This window comes from Carassius auratus, chromosome 38, assembly GCF_003368295.1.
Source record: "Carassius auratus strain Wakin chromosome 38, ASM336829v1, whole genome shotgun sequence".
Classification (NCBI taxonomy): domain Eukaryota; kingdom Metazoa; phylum Chordata; class Actinopteri; order Cypriniformes; family Cyprinidae; genus Carassius; species Carassius auratus.
The window spans coordinates 16,575,887-16,601,845 of NC_039280.1; the positions used below are offsets into that span (position 1 = coordinate 16,575,887).

The following is a 25,959-nucleotide window of genomic DNA, read 5'->3' on the forward strand; positions in this document are numbered from 1 at the left end:
AAGTCTCTTATGCTCTTTTATCAACATCTTTAATCAAAAACACAGTTAAGGTGTAAAATATTATTACAATAAATAAAAAAAAGCATCATTACTCCAGTCTTCAGTGTCACATGATCCTTCACAAATCATTTTGATATGCCAATTTGTTTCTCAAGGCATATTTCTGATTATTATCTGTGTTAAAACGGTTTTCCTTTTTCTTTTTTTGTGGAAACTGTGATACTTTCAGGATTTTTTGATGAATAGGGAGTTTAATTGAAATAGAAATCTTTTGTAACATCGATTTAATGCATCCTTGCAGAATAAAATGTAAGTGTAAATGTAATTTAATATAAAAAAATCTTACTGACCGTAAACTTTTGAATGGTAGTGCAATAACACTGCGCCAAGCTTCTGATCAGGTGGCACTGATATGTAAATACAGCCGTGCTTATGTTTTAACTTGTTTATGTAGAAGTTCGAGATCAGCTACAGGCAGCAGCTATTTCCATAAATGCACTTCTTTGGACTCAGGAAAGAGTTGAAAGTTACAGATTCTATAGACTAATGAAGATTTTCAGTTCAAAGTATCAAGTAAAACTACTACAAATGCTGGACTGGGCTCTGTGACTGGGAGTAGTAGTAGTAGTTTCTGTCCTTTAGGGGGCGCTGTGTCACAGGACTGCACTGTGACACAGATTGAGGGGGTGATGAAGAGCATGCCAGTGAAAACCATTACAACTCCAGGATCAACACTGAGAAAAGAATCTGTCAACTTGTGCACACAGACTCTAGCATGCGTGCACGCAAACAGTTTTCAGTCACATATCACGAGATGTGCACTTCCATTGAAAGTCTTCTTGAAAGCTACTCTCTACAACAGGTTTCTAGAAGTTTCTGTTTCCGTCACTGTTTGGCTGAAATGAATGCTGGCCTCATTAACATTATACATTACCGACGAAACAAAATGTTAATAAGGTACCTCAAAGTGCCATGATACTTTTCAATAATATTAAGAAATGTTTCTAGAGCAGCAAATCAGCATATTATAATAATTTCTGAAAGATCATGTGACACTAAGACTGGAGCAATGTTGCAGAAAATTCAGTTTTGCATCATATGGAATAAATTACATTCTAAAATGTATTCAAACACAACGGTTAACTGTAATACTATTTCACAACAATACTGTTTTTACTGTATTTCTGATCAAATTAATGTAGCCTTACTGAACAAAAGAGACTTGTTGCACAGAAATGATTATTTTACATAAACTTGAGCACATGTGGGCTGTAGTAGGTCAAATGTAAGGGTCAGTGAGGTTTTAGTTGCTGCATTTACCTTAATGTAACAAATTCCTCTTTTACTACTGAAGTAAAACAAAATGGAACAGCAATCATAAACTGAGCTTCTCATGTAATTTTCACAGTCTTGACATAAGAAATAAACACAGATTTCCTCTAGCAGTGTGTCGTCAAGAGTTGTAAAACCTACAGCCTTTCGTGACCTGTGCAGTAACTTGTCTGCTACTCTTAATATGACATGTTTTTTGGTAGAACATAATGTGGTTATGAATTGACCCTACATGCATCTGGCCTCATTCTACTTCCTTTATTTTCTTTTATGGTGAGCGGGAACTTCTCTAGTCTCTGGTTTCAGAGCGTGCAGCAGAGCAGAGGATCAGACTGCATTTGGAGGAGGATACCATAACTTGCCACCAAAGTACTTTTTGTAAGGAAATGCAGGTGATGATGGAAAAATTAGGAGAATTTTAATGTGAAGTATGTGTTTTAGTATGCTGGCAGTGTCAATAAAGTCTGTGCCTGTGTGTGTGTGTGACGAGCGTCTACCTTTCGGCCCTTTCCCTGGTGCTGGTTCAGCGGTGCTGCGAGTCCATATCAGCATGATTCCTCCCGAGTCTCCGGTCAGGATGTCTCCGTTATTGAGAAAAGCCAAACACTGCACAAATTTGGGCTTCTCATATTTCTGTCAAAGACACACAAACAAAGTATTAAATGTGAAGTCAGGTTTTATAAACTCCATGTACTATGTACTAGTCTGTGCTTTGTACATCAAGCCGACAGCAGCATTAGTCTAGACATGTTTCTTGGGCTGTGAAATGTTGCTCAAATAAAATTCATCTTGATATTTTTTGACCTTTTGCCTATTTCATACACGACTCAATATTACTGTATTTTCTCTGAAATGGTCTGACACAGCGACCCCCCCCAATCAGTACTAAAAAAAATAACATTTACCTACAGTACATACATTTTAACTAAAATATTTTTAAAAAGAATACAAATTGCAATATGGAGTCTTCCATGGACTGTTCGGAGTAATTATGCTAAATAATCACTGAATCAGAGTTGTGAATCAGTTTGTTTATGGCCTGAGGGGAAATTTTCAGCAAATGTTTATTTTTGGGTGAACTATTTTTATTTTTTATTTTATTCCCAGATGAGAAATATAAGCATGGGTGTCCTTACGCCAAAGATGCCTTGTTTGCGGGCGAGTGAGGAACCGCTCCAGGTCCAGAAGAAGATATGGGATTTCCCACACGTGACAATGGTGTTAGCGTCAGTCGGGTGAAACTCCACTGCTAAGACCACTTCATTGGTTGTCTGATAAAACAGTATATTGGCAAAATCATTACATGAAAAACAAAAAGATAAGAAGCAAAAGAGGAATGTGCAGGGAAACAGGGAAAAGGGGTACAAATGGAATAGACATGGCAAAACATAAAAGGCCGAGAAGGAAGCCATCTGAAACGAGATGAAAAAGGCTGAGAAGAAAGGAGAAGGAGGAAACAAGATAAGAGCTAAGAAAACTAAAAGAAAGGAACAAAGGAAGGGGAGTTGTGATATGTGAGAAAAAAGAACCAAATGAATCAAAGAAGTGTCCACGTACCTTAATCTCAGCGATTTTTGATTTCTTCTGCCAGTCCCACACAGTGAGCATGTGCTCATTAGAGTCATCAATCACACTGAGATGAACGCCTGAGTCCTACACACACACACACACACACACACAGTATGAGCATTACAAATCCATACTCTAACATTTTAGATTGGATGACTGTTTACAAACAAACACTAAATCACAACACTTTGGGTTTCTTCAGTCTCCCCATAAGAGCTGTTCATATATCTGCACTTCATTCAAATAGAGTCACTGAAAATGGCCAAAGAGCACAGTGTTTGATGTTGAAACAACCAGGTTCATAGATTTTCCAGCATTTGTGAGGTAAAGAAGTTTTGGTTTGTCCATTAGTCACCAGAAAAACAGTCACAAAGGCAACTAAATTCCTAACTTCCTCTGAGCCAAATTAAAATGATTACTCGACTCTCAGTCGATTTTCACAGATACGGTATTATTTTGATTATTATGGTTTACCCTGATTTCAAGGTTAGCATTACAGTAAAAAAAACAAAAAAACAAATGCACACATGACCCATATCCAGGAAGAGCGCAGTACAAGACAAAAAATATTAGAATAATTTAGAAAAAAAAATACATAAACAAACAAACAAACCAGCATGCCTATCAATTATCTAAATAGATTTTAGGCAGTGCTAACTAAGCATAATGAAATCAACTCAAATTAGATAGCTGATGCTAGACTCACGGCTTTAGAGAAAGCGAGGGATCCGACTCCTCTCTCAAAGGTGCCGAGGCCGATGATCTGCAGCGTGGACAGACTGACTGAGTCCCAAACTCTGACGTGAGGCTGAAGCGGCTGCACGATTCACAATACACACAGTAAATATCCCAAAAGAGCTTACATTGATAAACAAGCAACATTGGCGGGAAAAGAAGAAATTAGTAACACAAGTAATACAGGGTCAGTAAAGTGTTTTTACATTGTTACAGTATTAATTTCAATCAAAATATTTGATCTCATACTTTTGACACATTAAAGCGAACACAGGTTTGTGCTTTATCACAGTAGCTGCGCTGATAAAACTCACCCTGCCATTCTTATCCACGCCTGCTATCTGTCCTGTGGCGATACGGATCTTATCCGGGTGAACAGCAAGACTAGAAGAGAAACAGACATTCAGAGAGAGCACAACATTCCCTGATCCACACTGGCTTTGTTTGTGATCATTAATATGTCATCTGCCAAATAAGCAACAGATAAGGATTTCCACTGGCCTGTCCATATACTGATATCTACAGACCAGTATGAATTCCATTATATACATATCTTAGACAGTATTTGGTAACACTTTAGATTAAGAAACAGTATTCACTATTAACTAGTTGCTTATTAGCATACATATTCCTAGCATATTTGCGGTTTATTAGTACTTAAAAAGTACATATTAATGCCTTATTCATAACTATAAAAATGAAATTTTCAGTGAGAGTTGGTTATTTAATCATCGTCAGTGACGTCCCATATGACGGATGATAAGACCAACAGATACCTGCATGGCCCAAATAACACCAAATGTGTTTTCAGTCTCACCATTTGACACAGTCAGTGTGTCCTAAATAGTGCCGCTGTGTCCTCTCCTCGTAGTTGAAGAGCACAACCACCGAGGCTATGAAATATACGATCTCTCCGGTAGGTAGCAAGTACACGTTTGCACGGCATTCACGTCCCCTGTAGCCATATCTGCCCGTCTGAGTCAAGGAGGATACAGAGAATACAACAAGAATCCAACCAAAAATGTGTGTTATAACTGTCCATCACAATAGTTTAATGTCTGTGAAATTAATTCACAGAATGGTGTATTTTCTCAGCAATTACTGGTTTAAAAAATTAAATTAAATTAAATTAAATTAAATTAAATTAAATTAAATTAAATTAAATTAAATTAAATTAAATTAAATTAAAAACTAAAATAAAATAAAATTTAATAAAATTAAAATTTCTAGCCATAGAAGTTCTAATCCATTTTAATAATAAAAAATTCCCATAATTTTTTTATGCATTTTTATGTTATGTCAAGCTATGATTTGACTTTTATGTCTTTACTTTCAAAGGTTAAGCATTTTAAATCTCCATTGTAAAATACAATACGTTCAAAGCCTGCTAGAAAGGATACACCCACTCCAGTTTGAGTCTCTCTGGGGGAAGTTCGGTTCGGACATCGTCGTAATTCTCCACGTCCGATGGGATGAACATCGTGATGGGTCGTCCTCGCATGAACATTTTTATATATTCTCCCTCTGTGGAGAAATTTGACGAAAGAAATAAATTCTTAGAAAATACTAGAAATAATAACTAATTATTAAGAATCAATAATTATAAGCAATTACTAACAACTGTGAATGAGACCTATATCTCAAACAAAACCATGTTTGTTTGTGTGAAATGTATCTTGAATTTAAGCAGCAAGTTATCAGAAATTTAGAAGTGAACATGGTCTTTCAGAAAAGACTGCGATAGATTGTTTGTTTTAGCAACATTTAACATACACATAGCATATATTTAGTTTCTAGCATTGCTCCTTCTTACACTTCTAAAACATTTCTAAATGAAGCTCTTCGATGGAGTTAGTGAGGCTCATGCTAAGAACTTCTTCATAAACCCAAGCAAAACAAAAGTGAAGCTTTGAGCGACGTGCAGAAGGACCAGAGCAATGACAATGCCCACATTTAACTGTGATTTAATAAATAAGAAAGGTATAGAGCAGAAACATCAAGTTGATGAAACAAATGGACAGTGAGGCAGAAAAAAAGAAATCTTTTTTATGTGGTCTCTTTGCACAGTAGCAGATCATATTATAGCATTGCATAATTCGATAAAGTATTTAACACTGAACAAGACATCTGACCACAGATAACCTTTAAAAACAGCTTAGTTGGCCGAGGATATCTAGAACATTCCTCACTGACACTGATATCCTTAAAGGGATAGTTCAGCCAAAAATTAATATTTTATCATCATTTACTCATGTTCATGTTGTTACAAACCTGAAAGAATTTTAGAAATGTCTGTGTGCATGTTTCTTTTCTTTTTTTTTTATAATCATAATACATGTATCTATGTTTAGGGCCTTCAGGTTTGGGATGAAATGAGAGTAAATGATGACTGAATTTTCATTTGTGGGTGAACTATCACAGTGCATGCTTACTGAATTAATCTATACTGTATGCAGGGAAATCTTACAAAAACATGTCTAGGACTCATTTCATCCCAAAATCAAAAAGTACAAAAATAATAAATATTTATTTTTAGATTATAAATGATACATTTAACAAAACAATTTATCTAATGTATATTTTATATCATAAAATAATTAATAAAATAAAATAAAATATTTTGGATTTGGTCTATTTCAAAGGATTTTAAGTACTAAATATTCTTCCCCACATATTCTACAGTCATGAGAATGAGACTATTTAGCATCAAGATAAAATAGCTTAGCTATCATAAAAAAAAATGCAATTAGGTATAGTTAAAATAAATGTTAATTTCTTTTTACAAAATGCACTTTCTTGTTTCTTTCTCTCTCTCTCTTTTTTTTTTTTTTTGTGGATTTTGCAGTGAAATACGATTTGTTCTTAAAAGCTTTAGTGAGATTCAGCCGTAAAGCTGTTCTGCTATCTTTATTTTAGGACAAACACATTCCTCTGCTAATGAGTAACTGGTGGTGAATCTACAGTAAGTCATCTATTCAGAACGGTGAGAAGAAAAGAAGAAGCGAGATGCGTGTTTATCATCTAGCCTGTAAGCTGGGATGAAATCCACTTACTATTGATTCCTCCAGAAATGTTATTTAAGATTTTGAGGAACAAGAGCGACAGAGAGACAGAAGAAGAAGTGACTGACCATTGATCTTTCAGATCGATCAACAAGTTAAGAGAATTAAAGCGGGATTAGTGCCTGAAGGGTAAGGGAGGGGTAAAAAAAATAAAAATTCCGGCGGTTATTGGGCCCCGAAGAGAAAAAAAAAACCTTACCTTGACTGTTTTTTTCACGGGTTGACATTTTAGCTGGGTATGGGACAGAAATAATAATCTCTCAAAAACAAACACAGAATGGCAGACAAGGAACAGTTTTATTGATGCGCTGTAAGAGAGGCCTGTCAACAGTTTTTAAGATGGGCGTGATCATTAGAAACGTCTGGAAGAACAAACGAGGAACCGCAAGACACAGGAATGCAGTTTGTGTGCGCCTTTGCCAAGATTAAAATGACTCGAGAGATGTTCACACCTGTACTTTTCTCGGCCCAGGGGTAAATCCAGATTCGGGATAAGGTGGTTCCAGGGCACACTTGGCCTGTGACCACTGTCATGAACCCCGTGTTATCAGTATTTTTTTGTGCCAACGTTAATCTTGTCCTGGGATAAAGCCAAGTACTGAGAGGTGGCATCATGCTACTGTAGCTTACGTTTACACTTATCAAATGCAAGTTGGCTAAAGGGCACAGCTTTAATGTTTTTACAGATGTTACTGTGCAAATGACATGTAAATGAGAATGTGTAACCATCTTAAGTGCACAAGTTCTGCACGAGGCAGCAGTTTCACTTGAACCACTGTGATGCAGGAAATGAGAGGAACACATGAGGAAAAAATGAAGGTGAAACATAATAGATCACGTAAAGGCAAAATGAGACTTTACCTTGGCTGATGACTGGATCTCTGTGTCTAAAGAGGAAATGGGAAGAAAACCAAAATATTGTTAACACGAGACAAATAAGTGAGTTCCAAAAATGGCATGTTTGTTCAGCTACAGGAATGTCTCAAAGGACCAGTTCCAAGATGAAAATTCATTTTATTGTCATCATTTGCTCACCCTCATGATGTTTCCCAATCATATGGCTTTCTTTTTTTCCACACAATACCAAAAGAGAATCTCTGACATGCTTTTTCCCACACAATGACAGTGAGCGGGAATTCAACAAATAAGGACCCTAATATTAAACAATAATAATATTAATAAAATACCTTTGTTGCTGTATTTATTAAGCTTTGTTAATGCTAGTTAAGTCCAAATTCTTTTTTTATCATTCATTTATTCATAAATCACTGTTAGTTCATGTTAGTCCAAAAAAATTTGTAGAACTTTTAATAATTTATTAGTAAATGCTGCAATTAACATTAACTAAGTTTAACAAATGATTTAGAAGTATACTGCATTGTTAGTTTATGTAAACTAATGCAGTTAACTAATATTTACAATTGGAACTATTGTAAAGTGTTACCCAAAATCATATAAAAGCAACACAGATGCACCAAGTTTTATGTTATGGCGAAGGGAATATTACAAGTTAATGACCACAAAAATTTCTGACATTATTGTTGGAAGACTTGGAATATAGCACGCAAGTGGTATAGCGCATGTTTATGATACTTTTATGTTATTTTCTTAATTATCAGTAACTTCTCATTTTGTGTTTTCATGAATAAAAAGAACAAAAAAGAAAGTCATAAATGTTTACTACATTAGGGTACATGAAGCCTTTCTTCAGCATTTTTAAGCAAGAGGCAAGGGTTATAAACAACTTCGATTGTTTGCAGTTAAACATGAATCTGGATTTATGTGCATATTATGTGCTGAATTTTATGGAATTAATTCAAATGTGCTGAACAGCAAGTATTACACTAAATATTGGTAGCTAAAAGCATAATCATATTACAAAAAAATAAATGAAACATGGAATGTATCAAATATTGGTGTAACTTCATAAATCATGTGAACTTCTCAGAATTTTCTTGGAAATTTGAGAAAAGTGTACACTGCAGTGTAGTTGGATGACTTATACGAGGACTCGAGTCTACAGCACAAGTCTTTGTAGGGCAAAGGGAACAGAAGAAACCCAACACTTACTTCTCTGCATTCTTCACCACTTTGGACAGCAGTTTGGAGGTGGAGGCTGCTTTCACCAGCTTATTCCTGCTCTCCTCTCCGCTGTCCCACGTACTACTCTGAGAACGCTCCATTCCTCCACGCTTCACACTGCTACCCCTGCGTCCGACAGGAAAAAAACATACAAGGATTTCATTCGAAAAGGAAGGTGAAAAACGAACAGAGGGGAGAAGTTAAAAATTTTGAGGAGAGGCACTGTGAGCTAGGAGGAGAACGATCCGTTAAATCTAAATAAATCTGCATAGTAGATCAAAGGTTTGTTTAGATAATTTTACTTCGGATGGACCGCAAAGTCTAGATACTAACTCTGTCCAGGTCCTCCCAACTCAAATAACCTCTCCTCCTCTTTTGTTAATTTCAAACTGGAAGCCAGAAAACAAGCAACGACCCTTGAAAGTCAAAAATGCATCCCTCAGGTAAAAGATCATGCATATGCACACAATCCACTCGATCGTTAGTACACACAGGGGAGCTGAAAAACTTGAAACCCAGTCCTGTGGTAAATTGCATGAGATTGATTGGGGAAGAGACACCACACAGCAAAGCTAAAGGAAAGTAGGAAACACATCAGAGGTTTAGAAAGGGAAAACAGAGGAGCGTTATCCTCACGCGAAGCTGTGTACAAGAAAAAAAATGTTAAAAGACCAAAAACAAACCAGTTTTCTGGACCACCCCTTCTACATCGACCCAATTTCCAATTTATTCGCTATGGGAACTAAAAAGGAGATGTTGACAGAAAAGTGAGAAGTGGAACAAAAATGTTGGGAAAATCTGACCTTTATGCAAAAAAATGTATTAATGATTGCTCATTTTGGCACTTGAACCAACAACCTTCTGGTTAGGAGCCCTAAACTTAGCAGAGTCTATAGAGGTAAAGACAGGGGAGCATTTGTAAAAACAAATTGATACAAGTGATCCAGAAACTCAAAGATGTACACATACATTAAAGCCCAAAGTATACTTAGGTGTACATTGTGAACTGTAAATTACTATCCGTGTGAATTTGTACTTCATAAACGAGTCTGAAGACATTTTTATTGGTAATAGAGAAACACCGAAGACACAAGAAACTTTCTAGAGGTTTCGCAAGGTTTGAGCGTCTGTGTTCTCACACGCTATCAAATGGTGTATACTTTGAAAGGCTGTGGGTTCGAATGTATGTACAGTATATGAAAGGTGTTCTTGTTTAAACTGAAGTATACTTTGGGCTTAAGGCCATTAAATAGGTCAGAGCTGTAGCAAAGTACCTCCAACCTCACCAAACATGATAGTAAGTTAGGAAAGGGAAAGGATAGTACTCCGGGGCAGAGCGGACACACTTCCACATGTGAAAAACTGGCTTGAGTTCTACATATGGGGCCACTTGTGAGGTATACAGGTCTAACAATGCTCATCCCTACATTTACTGCACTTTCTATTCCTAAGAGGAGTTCTTTTGAGGAAAATATAGACATCACGAGGCATCACTGTATTGACAACTGTATATTTCTCAAAATAATCTCTGCAAGATTTCAAAAAAACTCATTGTGTGAACCATAACAACAAAAAAAATTAACATCTCTGATTTCAATCACCTATAAGAAAGCTCAAGTCTTTGCTAGTGTGAGTGGAATCTTCATCGACTGCAGAGGCTTTTCTAAGTAATGTGACTGTGGCCAAATCCTGGCTAATAATCTTCTTGTTGCATCGTCTAACAAGCATGGATCGGGCCGTGAAATGACATTACTGAGACAGCTAATTGGTTTTCAAGTTCTCTTTAGCTAAATGGATGGGACAGCTTGCAGGGTCGATATGAATAACTCAGCAGGCGGGCTCTTGGGTTATTAAGTATAGACTAGAAGGTTTGCTAATGGTGTTGAAGCATGGCTGGGCTAATGTGTTAGCCTGATTACCCTGCAGATTATTAAGCAAGAACCAAGGGTTTGAGCACTGAGAGGACATCACATCTGCTTTCCATTACTTTCCTCTTCTGGGTGGACCTCTCTGAGCGATCCAGAGCATAACACATTCTGACCTACACTGTCAGCCTGAACCTAGCAGGACTGATAAATGATGAGAAAGCAATAATTTGTTTAGATATAATTAATTTAAGAGCCTGGAAATGAGCTTTTTGTAATGAGTACTGATGGATGTTGTTTTTTTAAGTCTTGGTAACTTACATGTGGCAATGCATACTTTGTTCTGCAAGTATAGATCCAATCCTTTTTTTCCACAATAAAATCCATTGCATCCACTCTTTTAAAAAATATGAATAGTAATGTAATGTAAGTAATGTAAGTATATATGTGTTGTGAACAATGAAAAATCAGCTTTGCCATCAAATGAATAAATTACATTTTATTAATTAATATATATTATTTAATATATTAATTAATAAAATGTAATTTATTGATTTATTGAGCTTTGCCATCAAATGAATAAATTACATTTTATTAATTAATATATTAATTAATATATATTAATTAATAAAATGTAATTTATTCATTTGATGGCAAAGCTGATTTTTCATTGTTTCATATATATATATATATATATATATATATATATATATATATATATATATATATATATATATATATATATATATATATATATATATATATATATATATATATATATATATATATATATATGAAACAATGAAAATTTTTAGAAATGTTTTAGTTAACCATTTTTCAAAACCCTATGGTGGAAATGAATGGGAAAAATACTTTCGGAACCAAGGCAGATAAAAAGCGGCCAGTCACTGTTGCTCTCTATTGATCTTGATTTTGATTGAGGAAGCATGTCAGCCCTGCCCCTTGGCTTTACGTCAATAGGTTGCGAAACCGCAGTAAGCAGATTGCCAAATGCTGCTCGAACACTGCCAGAATTGCATGGCTGATGGGAGGAACCTTTTGGCCGGGGTTGACCCCTTGTTCTCTGAAAGCCGTCTTTGGGGCTGTGGGGGATGAGGGGAGGGGGGGTTGCTGGAAGGGGATGGTGCCTGCGGGGTGCTGGGTGCTGAAGGGGTTTGATCATTAGCCTGTGGCGGCTCCTCTTTCTCCTTGATCCCCTCCATCGGAGGCTTGTCTTTTTTCCCTTCGCCACCACTGCAAAAACAACATGCAGGTCAACAGAGGAAGATCCGACACACGTTTAAAGATGAGGAGAGCTGAGCATCTCAACACTGAAACACTCACAGACATTCAGATGAATATATATCTTCAGGCTGAAAGAACGTTACATATTAAACAGAGAACATCTGAATGCACCAACATTTCAATACGTCAGCGTAAAATGAGTCGTCAATATTTTAGACAGCATTTTTCCAGACGACATTCCAGTGCATTTTAAAAGCGTGTCTGTTAAAAAACTCATTTAATGAGTATCCTAGCAAAGTGTTTCCCGAACCAGTCATGGAGGTTTGCCACCACAACTCATTGTGATCATCTCCCCAAACTAACACACCTGCTTCAAATCATCAGCTCATTAGTGGAGAGCTGAAATGGGTCAGAGAAGGGAGACATCCAAAATGTGTAAAGGAGATTTTGAGGTCATTTGCATATTTGGGTTGTGTGTGCATTACCTCTTGGCGGCGGAGGAGAGTGTCTCTTTCTTGGCTATGGACACTGTGGAACTATCTCTGTGAGATTTGCGGCCGCTGGAACTGCCATTGGCAATACAAGACATTGAATAAGCCTCTCGCAGCGGGGTCTGACCTGCAGGAGACACATTGCGCATCGGTTTTATTCCCTCTTATATCTTAGAACAATGAGTCAAATCTCAGCACTGCAACATATTTACTTCACAGAGCTTCTATTAGGGTTCCCACACCCTTTGACTTTTACATTTCCATGAATTTTCCAATTGGATAAGCTTTTTTAATTAAAGGGGAGGCCTAATGCTGTTTCGTGCATTTTGACATATTTACACTGCTAAAGAATTAGATTCTCATGCTAAACATGGTCAAAGTTTCAAAAAATGAGATGGGCGCATGACAGTTTTTCTACAAACTTATCACGATACAAATTGTTGCAAAGCAGCTTTACAGAAAAATCAAGTTTCTACATTATATTTAGTAGTAGCTTATCAGTGTTGACTATGTCAAATTGATGTCCATATGGTAGAAACGTGCAGTAAAAATCATGCAGTTAGTTATGACGTAATCAAGCAGATGGTTAACACTGATCACAACATATAATCATTGCTGTTAATAAACTTATAGCAACATTTGGTAGTTGTTGTGTGTTGTTTCTGGGCTGGCATCATCTGAATAGGGCTGGGTGAAATAGTCAAAAAATTATTATTATATCAGTCAGATATCAGTCTATATCGAGCAAATCAGAATATTAGAATGATTTCTAAAGGATCATGTGACACTGAAAACTGCAGTAATGATGCTGAAAATTCAGCTTTGCATTACAGGAATAAATTACATTTTTAAATATATTCAAATAGAACATGTATTTTTTTTATTGTAACTTTAAATTGTTAACTTTTAAACTTTTAAATTGTTTTAACCATTTTTTAAATTATTATTTACATATAGCAGCTTTGGTAAGCAAAATAACAACAAATATAAATTTCTAATTATAAAAACATAAAATATCTTGCCAGTTCCAAACCTTTGAATGATATATATATATATATATATATATATATACACACACACACACACACACACACACACACACACACACATACAAATATATATACATACAAATATAAATATACATACATATATATATATATATAATGTCTGTAATATTTATAGTGAAGACCAGACCAGAATGAAAAGAGAAGAAAAAACATTCTGTGATTTATTTTCCTTTTTAATTAAATGAGAAAGTATAAACAACAGAAGGAGTCTCAGACGTCTGGACCCTAGTGGAGACGCACTGACTCGTGTTAAACTAGTATTTTGGAGGTGTCCAGTTGAGTTTGTTATGGTGTTCTCACGCTAAACATCAGTGCCATGATTGCAATGGCTTGCATCAGCCATGCTATTTAAAACTCTCTCTGAATGGCCTGCATGTGGAAATGTCTGATTTAGGTTCTTGGCTGCTCACCGGTCACTTCACTTTGACCCCTTTTCTTTGTGAGAGAGACTGACGCCTGTGCAGGCCTTGCGTGGTCGATTCGATTAGCCATTTTTCTCCGGGGCACGCGTATGCGTGTGTATATTATCTTAGGAGGTGGTGATGCGATGTCAGTACCACATGGCTCTGTTTCACGCTCCATTAGCCCACAACAAAAACACACTGTGTGTGGCGGACCTCAACAGACTGCTGAGAGATGTGTGCTTCAGCAAACCTTTCTCTACAGTTCTCCAGATAAAACACAGCAAAAAGCAAAACAACTACATGCCACATTCATCTAGAATTTCCCTTGCGCATGTTTCTTTTAAAATGTAATTAGAATGTTTAAAAATATTTAGTGTGCATTAATGATCTAAGACATTAATGGTCTAGTTCTAGGTTTATTCTTAAATTAAAACAGCTCCAGCTCCGGGCAGAAACTAAAAGTTTTGTATATTGTCTACGCTGATTTTGTGGGAAAATCTGCATCGTCTTTATTGCTAGGGCTGCAATAACAAAAAAAGTAATAACAATAACTTTTATGATCAGCTGATTCAACAGTTATTAAAACTAACAGTATGTTTGCAAATGGACCATACTGTTGCCCACTGAAATAAATAAATGAATAAAACAACTGATTGCCATTTCAGCTTTTGTATTCAACATGTGCAAACTAACAGCAAAGACAAGATCTTTAAAAAAATACCACAGATGAAATGCCTATATGAATTAATATCAATATTGAAATGTATTGCTAGTAATAATAATAATAAATACAAATAATATACTACTAATATACAACTACAGTATTGATTTTTAAAAAAAAATGTATTATTATTTTGATTATTATTATACATATTACCAGGATTATTAGCACCACACACACACACACACACACACACACAAAGGGAAAAGTGCACTTTCAGGCTCTTGGGAACAGAACTCCGATGCACTGAAAACATTTTGAATTTAAAATGATATTTTGAGAGTGTCATATTAAGTTTTGGCCCCATTACAGCTAGCTGAAAATAAGCCAAAATATTTAATAAACAAACAAACATGCGTGGGGTAGGAGAGGTTTCAAACCGTTCGAATTACAGACGTTGTGATTCCGTTTTTACATGTTTAACAGTGAAAGTCAAACAAACTACACAAGCTTTTATTTTCAACATCATACTGTTATAATTAAGGAAACTTAATCGTTCAGATTTGTGTCTCACTAATAGGTGACTTTACTGGAAGCTGCCACTACTGTCACAACAGATCACGCTGTTTGCATCAAAGAACTAATTAACTCCTGTGTTTAGACCACTGGCTTTCGTGGACAGAGACTAAGCATCTGAGCATGAGATGATCTTCTTCCTGTGTATACTGCATGGGTGTGTGTGTGTGTGTGTGTGTGTGTGTGTGTGTGTCTAGTCAGTACAGCCGCACAGGAAGTCCTCATGTGACCTCACTCCAACAGGAAAGCAAGGAATTATCTGCCTTCCATCATAAGCCTGTCACTAGCTGTTAGACACCAAAACCACTGGTATTCACCATTACTTTCATGCTCAAAATACAGGACAGTTTACTGGATTTACATATATAGACATTCTTAATCATATTCAATGTACTTCATATAATAGAAGACAGCAATAAACCACCTCAACAACAGCCTGCATTACTGAAACAGACAGCTTGTGAAAATCCATTCAAATGTATTTCACGATATGCCAAATGAGTGATCAGATTAATCACAAAAACAATAAATCAATCACTGCATTCATCCGTAACTGGGAAAAGCAGTTTGCGAGGAACCAGCGCTTCTCTTTTCCTTCGAGAATTGAGGCCTTTCACAGATATTGTCCAGAGAGCAGCTGATTAAGGATAAACTGAGGTTTGGGCGAGGACTTGAGTGGAAAGACTGAGAGTTTGGGGAAAGATACTAGTGTGTGGGGGATTATGGGAAATGAGGGGGAATAGATAGGGGGATTGAATGTTATAGGAGCAGTGAGTCAGCCTTGAAACTCAAATCAGCATGGTGAGAATGAAAGAGAAATGGAGGCGTAAAAGTGAGAAAAATGGGTCATAATGGGCGCAGTGAGTAAATCTGGGCAGTGGAAAGAAAATGTGAGAAATGAGATGTAGTGACTAGTTTAATCTACAATGAAAATTAATAAACAGCACAATGTAAGTGCAAGTACTCAAAAAATGCGTGTTTTGTCCCATTTGAAAGTAAATAATTTTTTAAAATTATAAATTTACTTTTATATTAATAGCAGTAAGATTAAATGTTAATAAACTTCTACTTTACACACCATTGCTCAAAAGAATTTTAATGTTCCTAAAATAAATTTCTTAAAGTATGCGTTTATTTTAATAAAATATGAAAACTGAAAAAGTGATACTGTAAAATATGATTGCAATTAAAATAACTTTTTCATTTAAATGATGGCAAAGCTGAATTTTCAGCACCATTACTCCACTGTTCAGCGTCACATATTTTATCACATTTCTTATTATTATCTATTTAAAATCTCTGATCCCAAGCTTTAGACAGTAGTGTATAAAACAAAGATCAAATATTTTGACTGCATGGTTAGGTTGGAACAGCTTAACACAATCTCTTTATTGGTGAAATCCAGTCTCAACTAGCTTAATCATGAAGCTATTTTGAGATCCAAAGTAATTGTTGAATTCAAACAGATGAAGTCTGAAAAGCAGACATGCCAAATGTAATCTAACAAATAGTTTTTGGAAGGAATGCACACTTTTTTGAGTGTGTTTATAATGAAGATTCAATCGGACACTGATACATTTTTGTTTCAAAATAAATTAAATCAGTCATGGATTCAGGAAGGATGATCTGACCTTCATCTTATGACACATCTTTTTAGTAAGGACGAAGCTCTGCATGCTTATAATAAATAATACCATTATTTTGAGGTTTGTATTGGCTATTAGCTTCCAGTTTTGATGTCTATTACTGTGAAATGTGGAAAACGGTCATAATAAAGAATGAGCAGTGTAGCGGTCCAAGCTGAGTTCTGTGTTGAGTCAGTGGTTGGCCTTCTTTCTGATGGTTTTGTCTGGCAATAGCCGTTCAGGGCTTGAATTTCTATTTTGTTTAGGTTCTTGGTTTCGTTTTCCCTGTTTTCATTGCTCACTGCCTGAGAATTGTTGTTTCTAGCTATCTTTTCCTTTGGTCAAATTATTTCTAGGCCATGCCCTGTATGTTTTTAAAGGCAGATTCAAGCACCCACTTTGTCCGTCACATGACCGGCTCTTTTACACAGAGCAGATCAAATGTCTGGACACACACACTAAGCTGCGTCACACTAGACTTAAAATAAAAAGAAATATAAAAAAAAATATTTTTAGTAAATCAAAAACAGAAAAGTCTGAGAAAATATCTTCTAAAGTCAACGAAATTTTAATAATTAATTTTAATCTTTCTAGGCCTGTTCTGCAGTAAAGTATTTCATTGGGATGAAACTGCTCTTTGTTATTGCTTGTGTTGAGTAAAACATTCATTAGTCAGTCCATTGGTCTAATTGGAGACATCTGTACACTTATACGTATAATTACTCAAGTCTATTTCTCCAAAGCCTATCATCTGACATACAAAGGGAAATCCAACCCAGCTATCTTTGTAAAATGGTAAGAATTGCTTGTGAATGGGAGTGAATGGAACATGAGGTCTAGTGTGACGCACCTTTGGTCGGGTCGTGGATGGGCGGGAGGTGTCACACAGGGACATAACAGTATTGCCATCCGTACACAGATCCCACAGGGAAAGGGAAACTGGAGGCCAGTGAATGGATGAGGAGAACACAGTTCCAGATCTCTCCTGTCCTCATATGTACAGTAATTCATCCCCTTTATTCATCCACTCTCGTTAGGCACATACATTTACTAGCCCTTTTTATTTATTTATTAATTTTTAATAAGAAGGATTGTATAAATGTAAACTTGCATGAGTACAAGTGTTTGTTCGCATCTTTAATTTTAAAGAGACAATGAAGATGTGTGCTAAATCAGATACTGCTGAAAATAAAGTCTAAAGCATACTTTAGTTTTAACGCGCAAACTAAGCATTTGCTTCCAGAAGAATGCACAGCCTTTCAATGTAGACTTTAATAGTGTAGTGTACTATTAGGGGTGTTCAATATATTTCATCTGCGATAATATCGTAAATGTTGTTCTAACAATGTGCGATTTGATGATATCAAGTATTTTGCAAAAAACATAAAATTTCCAGTTTTTTCGACAATAAAAATAAGTCCGAACAAAGTCACAGCACTGTTTTGCGTCTCTGAGCAGCATGATGCCGTTTCGTTCCTGAATGAATCACCAGTTTAAATTATTTGCCTTCATCGCAAATGACTCCCTTATTAAAAGTGACTTGCTGGTAGTTTCAATTTCACATTCAAAGTATCTTTTATTATTTAAATAATATTAAATATCAGTATTTAACGTTGTTTTGTTTAATATATCAAAAATAAATGCATGCATTTGTAATTGCAATAATTTATCTAAATGCCACTTCAGATGCAGCTTCTGTGTTTCCTCTGCATTGCAAAATGAATTTTACTGATACGGATTTGATTTGCTTTGTAATAGCCCAAATGTCACAGTATGAACAAATTCCTTGTTCAAAGAATACCTGAATGACTAGCTATATTTTCCATTACATGCAATATACAGCAAGGAATACTATATAAGATTGCATCCAAAAATGCAATTCAATGCACTTGACTTGTCATTCTTTACTTTAAACACTAAAAATTGTTATTTTACACAAAATGTGATTGTGTACTGCCCTACTACTTTCCTAAACATCAATGGAACAAGAAACATTTATTGTTTCTCTCAATATTTCTAAAAACCTGTGTTTAATAGTAGATTAATATGGGCCACTCAAACAAACAGAGCAATATTTTGTCAGCGCCACACTGTTTACACTCTCGTAAGTCATCCTTAGTCTTTACATATTAAACCAGGAAAGGACTAAAGTATTTTAACATCAAAAAACTTTAAGCTGCATAAAGTTTAAATATACACACGTTGTATACGTGTGTGCGTGAGAGCGAGAGAAACAGGGCATGAGGCAGCCAGTGTGTTTTATACGGTGTGTTAAACGGAGAACAAAGTGAAGTCAGTTTTAATGGTCAAACATTTAAATGCCTTCCCTTAAGCAGCCCCCAAGATCACACGTTCACACACACACACACACACACAGCTGCTGTTCAAATGGAAACGTTCAGCGCCGTGGGTCAAGGCTAGATTGAAACTGTTAACAGATCCTGGTCTGGCCGCGCTCCTACACTTCCTGCATGTAAACAGTGCGAGGATCACTAGAGGCAAAGATGCACACACACACGGCAGTGCTAGGTTACCTTTGCTGCTTTGCTGTTTTTTGGCAGTGGCTGCGGAGTCCTCCGACTGAGCCAGACGTCTGAGTACGTCTGCCAGCGCGGCCTTCATCACCGTCAGCTCATCCTCCTGCTGCTGCACCCGCAGCTCCAGAGACGACAGGCGGTCCTGCACATCTGATGTGCTCGCGGCAGAAATACTGTCATCTGCCAGAGAAAGAGAGACAAAGATGACTTTCTCATCATATAGTACAGATGCACAATATGTGTGTGTGTGTGTGTGTGTGTATATGTAGCTCCTGCAGCAATACATTTTATTTATACATATATATAAAATCACAATGCAATTTTACATACACTACAGTTCCATGTGACACTGAAGACTGAGTAATGATGACTGAAAATGTAGCTTTAATATCACAGAAATAAATTACGTTTTAAAATATAATAGTTATTTTAAATTGTAATAATATTTCACAATTTTATTGTTTTTACTGTATTTTTTTTATCAAATAATTGTAGTCTTTGTGAACCTAAGAGACTTCTTTCGAAAACAAGAACAAAATCGTATTAATTCCAAACTTCTCTCAAAAATCCCTTTTATCTAGAATTATTTCGGCGATAAAAGCATAAACCATTCCACATAACTCTCATACTGTAGCATTAATTCAAAACAGCTCTCTGCTGTCTACATGAATATATTCATAGATCATTAGTGGACACACTGTTCATATAGAGCACCACTGTAGCCCTTCTTCAAAGCACATTTCCCATTGATAAGTGACATCTGTGCTTTTTCCAATCTTGAAAAGCACCAGACACCACTAACGTCGACAAACAACATTGATTCTCAATGATTGGGCTTGGGGCTGTTTATACACAAAACAGAATAAGAAGAAAAGAGGCAAAAAAAATATGAATGAGACAGTAAGGGACGTGGGAAGCACAGCTTATCAGTTACAGATGAAATCGGTGGTAAGCAAAGGCCATTTTATGCATTAAGTCTTGGCTCTTTCCTCAAGCAATTGCATTGGCTGCTGCTATTCATGCTCTTTTACATGTCAGAGATAATGAAAGCATCTAAACACAGGTAGGCTGGATTTCAGAACAGGTTTTATACTTTTTATAAACAGTTGTCATTTCATCGATATTTGATGTTGCAAAAACATAGAACATTTTATTGAAGATGTTATTTAAATAGTATTTTAGAAGCAAATATTTGTTAAACGTGAATTGTATCCCTTTTGAGTAGTACAGTAGCACTTACATACACCCTCAAAGCTAACAGACATGAACTAGCAGTCAAACACGACAGAACCAGAAGAGTCGGTCCTCTAGTGTGAGCTAGGCTTAAAGGGATAGTTCACCTAAAAAATGAAACTTTTGTCATTAATTACTCACCCACATGTTGATCCAAACCCATAAGAGATTTGGGTTCTTTTTCAGAACACAAATAGATATTTTCACGATATTTTTGATGAAATCCGAGAGCTTTCTGATCTTCCAGACAGCAATGCAACTGACACGTTCAAAAAGTTTAAATAGTCCATGTGACATCAGTGGTTAATTTCATCATGGCTTACTTTTGGGTGAACTATCCCTTTAATAAACTGTGTTTTTGTTTTGTCTGAAAAAATGAAAAAAATAATACAGATACCATGTTAATATTTCACTTTTGATAAAGTCGTACTTTACATATATATATATATATATATATATATATATATATATATATATATATATATATATATATATATATATATATATATATATATATAGGAAGAATGCTGGCAAACCAAACAGTTTTGACTTTGTGTATTGACAAAATTGTGACTTTTCTTAAATTATCTTCTTCTATTTTTCACAGAAGCAATAAAGTTTTTGTAACGACATAAGAGGAGATTTTCAGAAGGTTAGCAGTATTACTGGTGCTGCAGTGTTGGGTTCTGGATGGGGGGTATTGGATTGTTCTGCAGCGCTGCAGTCAGCTGCCAGGCGTTACTGTGGTTGGGATTTTGATTGCTGGACTGCTTCCCTGATCAAAGAGGCCCTGCATTCTGAGCTGCGGTTAGCTAGCTTAAGGGGCATAAAATACCATATAACAACTCAAACTCTCACACACCAACACATCTCAGATCCAAGCTTGAAACCAAACCATGGGACATTTTTACACCACTAATAAATCACTGGAAGTACTCACAAACTCACCCACACAGAATTCACAAACAAAACACATGGGCACAAATACAAGAAGCTTATTACCACACCACACATCCAGCTCTTGAAAAATCGACTAATTTCCTACACAGCGCTAATGATAAGGGTCCCTGCAGTTTTTGGGTCATTGCGGAGCTCTGTGTGGAGATGGGGAGGAGGTTCAGGAATGCCCTGGCACCCACTCACACAGACCAACCCACAACCTACTAACAGGAAGCCAGTGGTTAAATAACCAAACAAAACAAGTCAAACAAGCCAACAATGGGACCCTCTGTGCACTCTAACCCAGAGTCCATTATTAGACATGAAGCCAAGTACATTAGCTAGATACTGGGCCAATAGCTGAGCTAACACACTTTACCGTTATCCCTTAACACAAAGATCAGTTGGTCCAATCTGGCAAATCGCAGCAATGGAGAGCGAAACGATTCAACCACAATCAACCTCCTGATGCTGTCCAAGCCATCGTCTGTTGTGGGTCAGAGACGCCAAGTGAGCGCAAAACTATTGATCGATACTTAGTCTCTCAGAGTAGCATATCAAACCTTTCATTCCTGCCTTGGTGAATCACGAATACTATCATTAAAAATGAATCACCTTCTGTGCTGTTTGCTTTATTTCTTTTTTAAAGTCTTGACATCTGAAGTCCAGATTATGGAAGCATTTCAAAGAATAATCAGGGGTGAATATCTGACGTTATATCACCCATGAGAAGCTGGGGGTAAGACTGAATTTGATGTTCAAATTATGTGCTTTTTGATTGATTACGGCAACAGTAAATCCTTAAATGATTGGGCAATACTTTTGTGGTTGTGTTCATAACATTACCTCCATTTGCATTTCCTGTAGTGATGCTAGATTGAAGATAACATGTGCAAATAAACAATGTAATCAGGAAGCAGAATTATTAGTGAATTACTCTCTTCAGATCTACATCAGATCTCAAAGCCAGTAACAGAGTGAACACCAAGGCTTTCTATAAATTAGGCTCTTTCTGAGGCAAAGCAGCCAAACATAGCGCTTATAGTTTGAATAATTCTTGTGTAGAGGATCAAACCTGAGGCAATAATATGGAGTAGCTCCTTCACAGGATTGACAATGCAAATCTAATGCTACAAAGTGGGAACAGTACAGTTCACTCAAAAAAAAAAAAAAAAAAAAAAAAAAAAATACCTCACAATTTACTAGGTGTACTATAAATGACTTTCTTTTTTCAGACGAATACAATCAGAGATATATTAAAAATAGTCCTGGCTCTTCCAAGCTTTATAATGGCAGTGAATGGGGGTTGAGATATTAACCCCCCCCCCCCCCAAAAAAAAAAATGCATCCATCCATCCATCCATCCTAAAAAGTACTCTACATGGCTTTGGGGGTTAATAAAGGCCTCCTAAAGTGAACTAATGCATTTGTATAAGAAAAATATCCATATTTAAACATTTACTAACTGTAATCTCTCTAGCTTCCACTAACTGGTGAACAGGTAAGTGTGTTCAGGAAAGTGGCTGGGAAGAAGAATATGCAGCTAGGATAGCTTGAGGGTGAGTAAATCATGGAGTAATTTTCATCTTTGGGTGAAATGGAAGCTTTAGCCTAAGTTCTGCCAGGAAGACTCAATCACTTCGTCACTAATTACCTTCATCATTATCCAATCACGTCTTTATACTCCTGTATAAAAGATCGTACTTACACATGTTTGAGTTCGCAGATGCCAACGCGACAACAACCTCCACCCTCCCCACCACCACCAGGATGGTCCTGTCCTTACCTTCCAGGGGGGGTCTGCTGCGCCCCTGCCTTCGTCTTCAGGCAGGAAATGCAGATTCGCTACCCTCGGATTACGAACCATGGACGGGGCCTTCCGCCAAAGAAATGTATAATTGTGCTCGCTGAGCTGTCAATAAATGTATGCTTCGTACATTCCTCTATCTCCCGAGTCTTTCTGGTAGAACTATTACTTTAAGCAAGATTGTTACTTTCTCACAAAGTTTTGCATTCCCCCGAGAAAATAATCGAAACTGATGATGGAAATTAATGTGTTTTGGGAGTAAATTCTTTATACATTCCAATGCTTTTGCAAGCAAATGCAAAGTTTACATGGAAGAAAGGTTTTTTCTGATTTTGTCATTTCTATTCACATAAGTGAATTGCAACAGGACTAACAGAAAGCTGCTTGTTTTGAAATTGACTTCTGTGTGAGCTGTGTTTCATACAACGCTACACAGTTGACAATACAGAACAGAGCTTTTTTTTTGCCTGTAAAACTTTTAATAATATGATGCACGTTATCCTTCAATGAATAAAAGTCGGTGAATTAAGGAACCTGGACACACGTGAACATATATAGTCACCACAAAAGACTCCACTGGGGTGAATATATAGGCTACACCAGACACAAGCCAATACACACCAACAACGCTACACTGTTTTATAGTCAAAACTTGACCAAGAAACTAAGTGCAAACATTTCAAGGTTGCAGGAAGTTGCCAATAAAATCCAATCTCTAGAGGGCTGCGAAACGGCTGCAATATTTCATTTGCTTTCTCTGCCCGTGGTTTCCTCCCTGTCTGCAGGTCCTTCCTCTCAAACCGTCTTATCTCAGCAGACCACGGAAACATGGAGAGGGCAAACGTTTATAATACAATGCATTTCTTTGAGAGGAAATCGCTTTGGGAGGTTGTTTGATACTGGCAGAGTGTATGGAAAAACCAAGGGCAGAGGGAGCACACTAAACAGAAAGACAAAGAGAGGGTTGGAAGGTGACGGAGTATCCCCAGGTAACCTCCCCCTGAATATATATCAATGGTGTGACGTTACTCCAGATTGGGATACACCTAAAATGCAGATAAATTTGGCCTCTTCCAAATTTCTACCCATGATTCCTTGTGGGCTAAGAGGAAGGAAGGCCTACGCACATGTCATATTTCACAATAGCTCGTCACATTCCTTAGTTTTCTCCCCCACCCCTTGAGCACGTACACTTAAATGCACACACACCTCCAACCTAACACACATAACCTCAGAATAAAACCAATTTATCTTGCATAGAAGATACGCAAACCACCCAGACTCGGACCAGAGCCCAACATACGCTCATGCGCACAATCTCATGGCACGTGGCCAGACTGGATGCTCGTAAGACTTGTTTTTGGCATGCTTCATTTTGACTGGAGGTCTATGGAGGAAGTCCTCAGGATTAGATGGCAGATACACAGCTGAGATAAGACTCAGTGGTGCAATCAGCTGCATTCAGGCTCCAGTCGCACACAAACACAACATTCGCTAGCATTGATTGATGTGTCTTTTTAATGTTCATCATTTGCAACACTTCATGTTAACAGATAGCTCTGATAATCTGTCATGGTGTTTAGCTGTGAGCTTCCGGAGTACAAGATAAGGGATAGACGGAAGCATTGACTGGCTGCACACAAAACGGGGTTGGACTTGACCTTCATGAGGCAGCAGAGATATCTCTTGTGTACCTGGCAAGGAAAATAATCAAGTCACGCTGCCGGGGGTTAGGAGATCATTAAAACACTCAGCACACTTGTAAACTGGAGTAGAGCAAAAGGCTGCACATGTCTAAACTGGTTATGTCTGTGTGAGAGTCTTATATGGTTTAGAGAACAAAACATTTAACTGAAGTAGGGTTATTATACTCTCACACGTGCATTCCATAATTAAATGGACCTGAATGCTTGCAAAAAGTACTATAGATTTATCATGTTTTATTAGACATGTACCATATTCTTTTAGCACACAGTACCATCGTACTATAATGATATATTTTTTGGTTGCGCTTTATTTTACACAACCACTTTCATTGTACTTCCTCAGGAAAGTTAAATAGTGAGTTTATTTAAGGTTAGGTTTAGGGGTATATACTAGGTTAATACCTAGTTATTACTTAGATAATGCACTTACTGTATTAAGCACATATATACACAGGTGCTGGTCATATAATTAGAAGTTGATTTATTTTACTAATACCATTCAAAAAGTGAAACTCGAATATTATATTAATTCATTAGACACAGACTGATATATTTCAAATGTTTAAATGTTTAAAACTGACAACTAAGGAAAATCCCAAATTCAGTATCTCAGAAAATTTGAATATTGTGAAAAGGTTCAATATTGAAGACACCTGGTGCCACACTCTAATCTAATCTCAGTATAGTTCTGTAGGCTACACAATCATGGGGAAGACTGCTGACTTGACAGTTGTTCAAATGACGACCATTGACACCTTGCACAAGGAGGGCAAGACACAAAAGGTCAATGCAAAAGAGGCTGGCTGTTCACAGAGCTGTGTCCAAGCACATTAATAGAGAGGCAAAGGGAAGGAAGATGTGGATGAAAAAAAGTGTACAAGCAATAGGGATAACCACACCCTGGAGAGGATTGTGAAACAAAACCCATTCAGAAATGAGGGGGAGATTCACAAAGAGTGGACTGCAGCTGGAGTCAGTGCTTCAAGAACCACTACATATGCCAGACATGGGTTTCAGCTGTCG

The 25,959-nt window shown here is 36.7% G+C and overlaps 1 protein-coding gene across 4 annotated transcripts in view; it reads right to left on the reverse strand.

Moving 5' to 3' along the window:
- LOC113057239 (echinoderm microtubule-associated protein-like 4) overlaps positions 1 to 25,959 on the reverse strand; it is an 83,163-nt gene that overhangs the window by 18,744 nt on the left and 38,460 nt on the right. For 2 of the 4 annotated variants that reach the window (XM_026224480.1, XM_026224478.1), the window contains exons 2-14: positions 19,249 to 19,431; positions 12,376 to 12,508; positions 11,702 to 11,899; positions 8,769 to 8,906; positions 7,560 to 7,585; positions 6,898 to 6,930; positions 5,037 to 5,160; positions 4,454 to 4,603; positions 3,951 to 4,020; positions 3,608 to 3,718; positions 2,890 to 2,985; positions 2,469 to 2,603; positions 1,830 to 1,965 (exon numbers count right to left, since the gene is read on the reverse strand). In XM_026224480.1, the coding sequence (XP_026080265.1) occupies positions 1,830 to 1,965; positions 2,469 to 2,603; positions 2,890 to 2,985; positions 3,608 to 3,718; positions 3,951 to 4,020; positions 4,454 to 4,603; positions 5,037 to 5,160; positions 6,898 to 6,930; positions 7,560 to 7,585; positions 8,769 to 8,906; positions 11,702 to 11,899; positions 12,376 to 12,508; positions 19,249 to 19,431 (1,533 nt within the window). The remainder of the gene's footprint in view (positions 1 to 1,829; positions 1,966 to 2,468; positions 2,604 to 2,889; positions 2,986 to 3,607; positions 3,719 to 3,950; positions 4,021 to 4,453; positions 4,604 to 5,036; positions 5,161 to 6,897; positions 6,931 to 7,559; positions 7,586 to 8,768; positions 8,907 to 11,701; positions 11,900 to 12,375; positions 12,509 to 19,248; positions 19,432 to 25,959) is intronic. The other 2 variants (XM_026224479.1, XM_026224481.1) reach the window with 2 other exon arrangements.